General features: G+C 32.4%; 2 protein-coding genes across 4 annotated transcripts; one reads left to right on the plus strand and one right to left on the minus strand.

The window, feature by feature from the left end:
• Positions 1 to 307: 307 nt before the first annotated feature.
• Positions 308 to 4,323, plus strand: LOC114405836 (ribosomal RNA processing protein 36 homolog). 3 transcript variants are annotated; one of them, XM_028368345.1, is made up of 11 exons: positions 308 to 567; positions 691 to 777; positions 896 to 1,029; positions 1,139 to 1,205; positions 1,725 to 1,777; positions 2,365 to 2,433; positions 2,851 to 2,905; positions 2,990 to 3,064; positions 3,154 to 3,271; positions 3,846 to 3,892; positions 3,996 to 4,323. In XM_028368345.1, exons 1-11 carry the CDS (start codon positions 559 to 561, stop codon positions 4,095 to 4,097), a joined length of 816 nt encoding a protein of 271 aa, XP_028224146.1. In that variant the 5' UTR covers positions 308 to 558; the 3' UTR covers positions 4,098 to 4,323. The 3 variants fall into 3 exon arrangements, with proteins under 3 accessions (XP_028224146.1, XP_028224145.1, XP_028224147.1); XM_028368344.1 differs by having other exon boundaries at positions 312 to 567; positions 685 to 777; XM_028368346.1 differs by lacking the exon at positions 2,365 to 2,433 and having other exon boundaries at positions 322 to 567; positions 685 to 777.
• A 2,979-nt stretch (positions 4,324 to 7,302) lies between these two features.
• Positions 7,303 to 9,699, minus strand: LOC114405837 (geraniol 8-hydroxylase-like). The gene is made up of 2 exons (XM_028368347.1): positions 8,618 to 9,699; positions 7,303 to 8,087 (listed from the first exon to the last, which is right to left on the minus strand). The coding sequence occupies exons 1-2, from the start codon at positions 9,509 to 9,511 to the stop codon at positions 7,431 to 7,433; spliced, it is 1,551 nt and encodes a 516-aa protein (XP_028224148.1). The 5' UTR covers positions 9,512 to 9,699; the 3' UTR covers positions 7,303 to 7,430.
• Positions 9,700 to 10,403: the final 704 nt, after the last annotated feature.

Genomic DNA, 10,403 nt, shown 5'->3' on the forward strand with positions numbered 1-10,403 from the left:
TAATTTAAAACTTTGAATATACTATTTCATATAAGATTTGTGTTGACTTAAGAATTTTATGTTTCCAGAAATATTAAAGCAATCAAATTTTTATTTAATCTTAAATTATGTGTTCTATTTGTTTTTTTTATTTTTTATAATAATACTTGTGCCACGGTCTTCCATCCTAACTTTTTTTCAATAGTTATTATAAAATATTGTAATCTGTATAACTTATGAATTATGATTGCATATTGTCAAGATTGCTATTTTGATTGGTAGATTGGCGTATTTTTATTATGATTGATAAATGATAACTAATTGTGATTTGTAATTGGTTTTAGCCTTAACTGATTGGCAGATTACTATTATTAAGTATTAAGAAATTGTATCTGTTTGATTCTTAAATATAACGGATAGGATATTTTAATAATTGTATATAGAATTGTCTAAAACCTTCTCAGTTCCCTCTTCACAAACCCTCGGATCACAGTGTTAGGGTTCTTCAATTTTCTCCGATTGCCATCAAACATCACACACCACCCACCAACTATACGTCAGCATTGAACCCTAAAATACATGACTCAGGTACTCTCCCAATCATTAATCACCACTTTTGATTTCATCTTTTTTTATTTTTAAATTTGACGTAAAATTGAATTCTATTTCTCTTGGGGACATAACTGATTTGTTGTTGAAATGAAGAAGCAGAGAACCAGAATCCCAGATTCCATGGAAACCCAGTACGAGGAGAGTGAGAAAGACGAGTCTTCCTCTTCTTATAGTTCCTCAGAAGATGTGGGTAGCTTTAGAAATATCATAAAGTTGCAATTTTTATGGTTATTTTTTTCTTTCTTTTGGGGTTTCTTCAAAACCAAGTTCATAGTGAGTTTGTGATTGATTTTGATGATTATAGGAGGAGGAAGAGATAGAGAAGGAGCTGGCTGATGTAACGTTTGAGGAGTTGCAGAAAGCACGCTCGAATGGGGCACATGCATTTTTCCAGAAACCCAAAGAAGACATAAAATTAAAAAGGGCTAACAAGAATAGGTATTGTATTTGTAGCAGTTTAACAGAGTGATGATTCTTTTTTTAATTTTTTTTTCTGATTTTTGTGTCTTTGAAACCTGATGCAAGTAAATGTGTAATGTTTTGCTAGGCCAATGGAAGCTAGTAGCAAGAAGCCGGTTACTGGGTTTAGAGAGGTCATCCAAGCTCCAAAGAAGGTGGATTTATTTGTTACTTGTATAGAGTGTAATGTTCTATTTTTTTTTTCCAAATTTAATTTGTTACTGTTTTTCATTGAATTCATTGAGTAGTTTAGTTTAACTCCTCAAAATCTAATGAGGCCATGTAGCTTGCATAGCATTTTAAATTTTTAATATTTTAGACCTATTTGGCTACTACCCTGTAGTGCCATTTGGTGGCTTACATAGAGGAGGAAGACCGATTGCAGTTTGTTGCTTGTTGTTTGGTTTACACATGCACACACATTCTCACACATTATTAAGCCTCTGGGTTCATTGTCATGTGTGTAGATTTTGGATGTGAACTGGGTTAATTGAATTACTGAAATGCCTTTAGCTGTGTAAGTGCTTATTAGAAGTTTTGAAATGTCAGTGCTTGTGCTATGTGACTTGGAATTGCAGAAATTATGTTGAATTTGAAAACATATATGATTAATGATCTTTCCGTTTTATATATCTTGATCTTATTCTGAGTTTGTGTACCTTCAATAATGTCAGGTTGTACGTGATCCACGATTTGAATCTCTTTGTGGTAAACTTGACCCTGATGGGTATGCTCACCTCTGGACATTTGCACGTTGTTCTTGTTATGCTCTTTCTTTTCCAGTTTAATGTTGTCACCATTTACACTTGTGTTAAGAAATGCCATAACTTTAGTTGCAATCATCATTACAAATTTCTAGTAATTCCATACTAGTGTAAAGCTATGTTGATTCTGGTTGTCTTTGCTATTTTAGAGCATGCCTAGCCATGTGCTACTACTTAATATCATAAGAAGCTAGTTCCTCTCTCATGGAAGAGTCAACTCTGAGAATGGGTTAAAGTAGTGAACAGAAAAATGTAAATTTCAAATGAATATCCATAATGTGAGGAAATTTTATTTCCAGAGTCAAGTTTGAAATAATCTATGTCATAGATAATAATCTTTTCCTTGTCATAAAGAATTCTCTTTCTATATATATATAAAAAAACACCTGATATCCTAATTTAAAACATATATTATGCCTCTACTATGTGTTAGAACCTGTCAGATAATGTTGAAGGATCCTTATGCTGATCTGTATCTTAGTGCATAACTAAGAAATATCAAATCCTAGTATCCCAACTTAAAACTTATTATGCCTCTACTATGTGTTAGAAACTGTCAGATAATGCTGAAGGATTCTTGTTCTGATCTGTATCATAGTGCGTACCAAGAAGTATCAAGGTATTGTTAAATATCAGAAGCATGCTCGGATCTAAGTAATTCTATATTTGATTCAACACCATATTCAAGCATGTTGTAAGATATGCTGTTTGCCTTACTATAGGGATGTGGGAGAAATATTAGTATCTTTTGTTTGGCTGACTAGTTCTTGAAGTGGTTCTTGCAATGCCCTGTCCTTTAAGTTGGTAGCATTTGCTTGGGAGTTAGTATCTAATTACATAATTGATAGTTCTAGCCTAGGTTATAGATTCATAGCATTTGCTTTCCAATAGATTTTATTTCATTATTACTGGATTATATTTTTACATATGACATGAACAAATTAATGCAACTGGTTTTTATGTTCCTGTTTTATTTTAAACATTGTTTTGAAGTAAATCTGGAAACTTGTATTAATATATGTGCTTGGACTTGCAGGTTTAGGAAGAGATATAATTTCTTATACGAAAATGATCTTCCTGCTGAAAGACAGGTAGCCTTCCAAATTATAAAGTGTAGAATTTTCTCTATGGCTTATTCTATGGATTCCTCTCATTTCATCATCTCGGTATAACAGGCTCTTAAGAAGGAATTGAAAAAATATAAAGACCCGAAGCGCGTAAATGAAATAGAAGAACGTATATCATGGATTGTAAGTACTTGACTTTTACAAGTTTGTCTTCTACTTCCAAAAGTATGATATTTGTTAATTTCTTTGATCTTATTTTCATGTCTTTTCAGGGTAAACAAGTGAAGTCTGATTCAGCGAAGCATATTGATGCAGAAATATTGGCTAAGCACAAAAAGAAAGAGAGAGAAGCAGCAAAGCAGGGAAAACGTCCTTTTTATCTCAAGAAATGTAAATCTTCTTCCTTTCTTGCCCTCTCTTTTCCTCCTCTGTTTCTCCCCATATGTTGAAAATGAAATTTTGCTTATGTTAAACTTGTTTTGTCTGTGCTTTGGTTACAAGAGAACTTGAAAAATCATGCCCCCTGCTATGTGGAACCTTTGCTACTTGATCAGAATGTCTTGTAGCTCTTAAATAATTCCAATATTTGAGTGATTGCAATTACCTTTTCACTTGTTGTAAGTTGTAACTCACCAGTGGTTTAGAGTTGTAATATGTTTGATAATGGCGATGCTAGTAATCTGTGTAGTTCAATCATGAAACAGCCTATGGCCCTACTAACTATAATAAGGGATGTTAGTGTTTGTTACTGTGTAACAGTGACTGTAGGACATAAAGCTACATCTATGTAGTATTGGAAAGCAATGTAGTTCATTCATGCATAACAGTTAGGTTCCTTGGCAATCCTATGAATCTAACTGAGGGTTAATGGGCACCAAACTAATAAATTTAATGACTTATCAAACAGATAAATTCAAATGAAACATCAACTATAGATGCTGACTGCTTTTTCTATTCCTTGCAGCTGAAATACGGAAGCAAAGGCTTATTGAAAAATATAACCATCTCAAGGTATACATCTTAGAACATGTTTCCGTGTGTACCCCTGCCCCCACCCTATTATGCCACTTGTTGATTGTCATTTTTACTAACTCTATCTACTCATCATTTTTAGTCATCTGGCAAACTGGAAGCATTTGTTGAGAAAAGGAGGAGGAGGAATGCTGCAAAGGACCATAGATACATGCCATATCGTAGATCTGGTGATGTGGAATAGGTTTTGTAGCTTTAAGATTCTTTTGTAGGCTAAAATTATACTGGAATATAGCACCAAAAAGAAAAGTAGTGTATTTATTCGGTCTGCCATCTTTGGGGATTAAATATGAACTCTTGTTGATGACTATCATGGTATTTGTTCTGTGACTGGTATTTATCTATTCTTGAAGATTTACTAATTGGGGAATGGAGAGGCGCCTCTAGGCTATAAGGCAATCTTTTGATTCTCTGCTATGTTCTTGTGGGAGAACTTCCTTTCGCCATTATCGTTAGGTCCCTTGTTTTAGAACCCATGTGTAATCTGTTCAAGCTTTTTCTTAGAAAAAAAATTCATTGATAAACAATCAGAATCTGAAAAAGAATGAGATTTTTTATTTTCTCACGTTACTGAGTAGCTTGTGAAAAGTAGGAATTATAATGTTTTAAAATAAAGTATTTTTTTTAGAGTTTAATGCTTATGTATTGATAGTATAAAAAAGTTTTACTTTGTCATTTAATTACACAAATTATTATTTGAATTATTTTAAAAGTTAATAAATTTATCATACATGGAATACATGAAAGACTGTGATTTGATTAAATAATAATGTAATTTTTTTTTATCATGTGAGTACATAACCATTTTAATTTTTTTTATCATGTGAGTACATAACCATTTTTTATAGTTGTAATCAAACAAAAAATGTAGGCCAGTTTTCTAATAATTCAAAAACTACATAAAGTCAGTTTGATATATAATCCTAAGCTTTAGAAGCAATGTGGGCATTTCTAGAAGTGCTTGCGTTTGAGATTCTATAATTCCATGTTTTTGTAGCAACTGTACAGAGTACCTGCATAAAATTTATTGTCTTATTAGGAAAATGAAAGTTAAAAAGCAAAGATTAATGAAAGTTGAACAAGACCAATTTTTCCAAGATAAGCATCTACACTAGAAATTACATTAAATGCATGCATTTGACAATAATACACTAACAACATATAGGTAAGCATGTAATAATACATAGGCAGATTATTTTTTTATAAGAAAACAGGTTAGGTTTGGACGCATGAAATTGTTCAAATATACAGTGAGCCCTTTACATTGAAGTGAGAATTTGTAAGATGAATCATTGAACCTGTTACTTTTGTTTGGACCCATATTAAAAAAAAAGAAAAAAGCACTAGCTAAAGAGTATGAAGTCGTCTCGCTTAAGTCAAATTTAGAACTTGAATTTTAAAACATAATAAGCATGCCAAGTCAAATATAACACGATTACTTTTAAAATATAATGATGCAACGATTAGATAACATCTAATCAGAAAATGAAATATAGTAACTCGTAATAATAATTAGTTGTTTATTGGTAAAGACATTCTTCACTATATAATCATTACACAAGTAGTTAATCATTTTGTTTGCAATCGTGTATTACATGCATAAACAACAGAATTTCATTGATAAACAAGAGTCAAAAGATCGTAGGCAGAGGCTGGACAAATACTAATCACATACATATGAGAAATAAAATATCCTTTACAATTTTCAATAAGTCAACCACTCCCTCCATATTCAAAGAGGGTGGCCAGAGAAAGAGAAATGGAATATGGACTAAGCCAAATTTAATTGGGTATCATCATACATAGGATGTGAAGCAAGAATCACCCTGTTTTTGTTAAAGAATCATAAGATGATACACCCACTCAACAAAAGAATACGCGTCCTTGCTTAAATATTTGTTCCAATCAAAGTCATGTTTGACAAGCCTAAGATAAGTTGCACTCTGTATCTTAAGGCCTATCTGAAGCATATCACGTGATGAAGCACCAACAAAGAGTTTATATGGGATATTCATTTATTCCTATATCTCAGTACAGGCACTTGCGCTTCTTTCCACTTGGCCAATTCATAGTTAAAGCTGATCCCCTATGGTTAAACTATATTTACATGCTTTTGTTAATTTGGTATAACGGTGGGCTGATATTGCAGGGTATCATGTTCTTATGTATATGATTTTGGGTACCCATTTGTGTCCTCTTATATATAATTTTACCTTTTTGCTGATTAAATAAACAAACGAGCCTAAACTTTAGAGATGTAGAGAAATTTACATTTTGTTGACAACTTTAGGAGACTACATATACCTGAGGTTAATTAGTATTACTAATTATAATTTTTTTATATCTTCCTTTTTTTTTCTTGCTTTGATGTGCTTATCACAGTTTCTCTCGGAAGTTCCAATCTAAAAGGTCATATTATCTTTTAAGTTGGTTCTTTCTAAGGGATATGGGGATAAGGAAATATTTGGGACAAATAATGATATCTTAAATGTATTGATTTTTTAGATATAGATTCCTTGAAACTAAACTTAGATGCTTTTGGACATATAAAACTAACTACCTTCCATGTAAAATGATATAACAATTAGATATGATTGTCCTTTTGTCCCAAACTAGGGGACAATCATCATGATGCATATAAGCCACATTTTTGTTAACCATAAAGAATAGTGCAATGTAAACACAAAATAAGCTTCACTTCAAAAGCAGAACAGGCATGTAACAAAACTATCATAAAAAACTAAAGCACCACCCAGCCCAGGGAGTGACAGAACTTAATAACTATCCATATCTTGAATTTTGTTTCTTTCATGAAGAGCTGAAGCAGCAGGGGTAATGCATTTCAAGTTTGGTTTTGTTCAGCCTATTAGCACACAAAAACTCAACAATGTAAAGATGTGAAAAATCTACAAAAGAATGCCTTAATGCACAAGTAATGCTAGTTAGGAAGAGCCCACTTCAAAATAAGGTGATTATTGTTTGGTAACCTGCAGAGTGAAAAAGAAGTTGAGTTTTTGGCTTGGCAATCTTAAAAAGCATATTTTTTTTGTACAAATCCCTAAAGCAGGTTGAGTTGCCCAGTTTAGCCTACTATACCCACCTTAACAAATTAACTTCATTATGATTTATATACACTCTTTATCTTACATACGAAACTTGGACTGGAATAACTTTTTTCCCCACGTATATAATTCTACTTGCTAATGCCACCTCTATCAGAAGGTGCTTATACTTTTTTTTCTTTTTAAGAACCGGGGTCTGGTAATATCTTCCCTTGTAATTTGATTCCTATTAAGAACCAATCAAGCACCGGTGCCAAAATTTTGTTAAGGTGGTTGAAATGGTCATTCTAGAATCCAAAGATTTGAGAACCATTAAGTTGAGCAAACTGAAGGGGGTAAAAAACAATGAAGTTTTTACTAACTAACTAATTATGATCCAATTACATTTGCATGCAAATGATTAAAGGTTTTATTAAGAATTTTTTTTATTCATAAGAATCGAACTCAGGTACAGTTTACGACAACTTATTAAGAATTTGATTGCATGCATGCAATCTTCCTTGGTAATATGCTTGGATGGGAATGACTAGGAGAGGTTGTGCCTTATGCAAAGTAATCCCATATTTCTCAGACATATCCATGTCTTCTGGCTTTTGTCCATCCGTGAGCTTCCAATTATAGTTGTATAGAAGAGAGGCCAACACAATGTGCACAGTTCTAGAAGCCAATGGCAACCCAGGACAAATCCTTCTTCCAGCTCCAAAGGGTATTAGCTCAAAATCTTGGCCTTTAAAATCAATGTCACTTTCCAAGAATCTTTCAGGTGTAAATTGATTTGGGTTTGTCCAAATACTTGAATCTCTTCCTGTGGCCCATACATTGACTAGAATTTGGGCACTTTTAGGCACCATGAAGCCACATAGTTCAACATCAACTTCTGACTTGTGTGGCACTAACATTGGGATGGGTGGATGCAAGCGAAAAGTTTCTTTCACCACTGCTTGTAGGTAAGCAAGGTTCGAGATATGTGATTCTTCTAGTTGTTCACCTTTGGCAAGGACTTGTTGAAGCTCTTTTCTAACTATTTCTAGTTTTTCAGGGTTGCGTAGCAACTCAGCCATTGCCCATTCTATCGTGCTTGATGTTGTGTCTATTCCAGCCACAAATAAATCCTGATATATGTGATCAATTAGTCAAATAATATACAAGATTTACTAATATAAGTGTAAGAGGCAAGTGTTCTTTGAAGAAGAAAACAAAAAACCAAGTTTATAGTCAATCCAGTCCAAATAATTAAGGAGAATTAAATGGGGACTAATGAGAGTAAAAATTGGAGAACGGAGTCTTGAGGAATCAGATTGTTAAAATTAATATGTAAGAAAAGAAATTCATAAGATATGAATCTATAAGGATTTTATTCTTAAAATATAAGCAGAAAAGGAATCTACCACTCTTCATGCTTTCTCAATTCAACTTTTACCTTTTCATGCTATATGATATGATGCCAATATGTAAAACCATCTTCCTCTGTTCTGATAAAAGATGACTTCATTACTTTCATAATGAATGGGATCTGTTGTTTTAACTATGCATATTTCCTTATTCTTAACATAAAATTGAATTTCTTTCTAATGAGGTAAAAGTATCATCATGAATTTGTGTAAAGAATTGAATTGAATTTCTAGCAAATATATATACTCACAAGAAACAAATGCAAAACATGAGGGCGGGTCACTTGTGAATTCTCTTCAAGCATGAGTTCCAGCACAGTATCTAACACATCATTGCATGCTTTGGATTCATTTTCTGATGCCCTTAAACGCAACCTTTCCTCAATGAGACCATCAAAAAACGCAATTAACTTTCCAAAATAACCATTCATTCTTCTCCGCACACCTTGTGGATCAAGCAGGCGAAAGATTGGGAAAAAGTCCACAACATTAGGCCTCCCAGCTTCTTCCATGATACCCCAAACGATGTCCTTGAACTCTTGAGACTTATCAGAAGTGTAATAAGCCAAATCCATTGAGAAGAAAGTGTTTGATATGGAATTAAGCACAGTTGTAAAGGAAGCCTCACCAATATCCAAAGCTTCACCTTTCTCACATCTTTCCTTCACATAATCCATAAGATCTTGAACCTTCCTTTGACGAAAAACCTGTGTAGAATCAAGCTGCTGAGAAGAGAACACTTTGGTAGCACAAACTCGCCTAAGGGTCCTCCATTGTGCTAAAGGTGGCATCCACACCACAGAAAGTATGTGATGATCAAGTGCTCGGAGAGTATCAGGGACTGTCCTATTAGCAAAAATTTGATCATGTTTTTGTAGCACTTCTTTGGCAACTTGTGGAGAGGAAATGACAATGGTGGTAGTCTTACCAAGCTTGAGACTCATTATAGGACCATAAATTTGAGAAAGCTTGGCAAGTGCTTGGTGAGGCTGGTTGCCAAGCTCCAAGATGTTTCCTATGATTGGAAAAGGGCGAGGACCCGGGGGATTTTTAGAGGATTTGAGTGGTTTGAAGCTAGAGATGAATACATGAATGTTTATCCATACTATGGTGATTATTAGTGGAAGAAGTAGAAGGTAGTCCATTGTGCTTTGTTTCTGTTGTGGTTTGTTTCTGGTGTATATCGGTATATATAGATGAAGTAAATGAACCCGGAATAGTGAAAAAAACAAGAAACTAATTCTTCAATATATATAGAATATAGATGTTGGAACAATACCAATATCTAGTAAAGTAAGAAACTACTTTCCATATAGATACTCTTCATACACAAAATCCTGAAAATCAAATGTCTGATCACATGGTCGTGTTTAAAGAATATGAAGCCCAAGAAAAAAAAAATTGAGGTGAAAAATAAGTCATCAATCAATTTTAGTAATTCACTCTTAATAGATAAGTTGTTAATTTATTTATTCTATTTGATAATATTGTTGACTTTTAATAGATTTTTAGTAATTATAATTTTAAAGATTTTCTTTCAACAGTCGTAAGTGTTACTTGTAGTGTTTAATAAACTCACTAAATCTATAAAAATAAATAAATTAAGATTAGTATAATATTTTTTAATTTATCTTCACCTAAAATTTTATATGTTTTTTGGATGCAAAATAAAAAAAAATCATATTGTAAAAATTGTTCAAATTAAATCCCAATAATAAAATTATTATTAGCTTTAATTAAATTATCTTAAAATATGATAAATACAAACTGCACAATTTTTTTAGTTATATATTAATTAATATGTAATATTCGTAATATTCTAATAAACATGCTGCATATTAATGTCTGAATAGAAATAATAATAAAAAATTTAAAACACTAATTTTTATATATTTAAATAAAATTATTAAAAAAATAAATATAACTAAAGTCTATTCATAAAAAATAAAAAAAAAGTGGTAAGACACTTCTCTTAACTATTTTATGGGTTACACGACCGTGTATGAAAATAGCAGTTGCTGTATCAAAATCAAACGT

This window comes from Glycine soja, chromosome 3 (genome assembly GCF_004193775.1).
Source record: "Glycine soja cultivar W05 chromosome 3, ASM419377v2, whole genome shotgun sequence".
NCBI lineage: Eukaryota > Viridiplantae > Streptophyta > Magnoliopsida > Fabales > Fabaceae > Glycine > Glycine soja.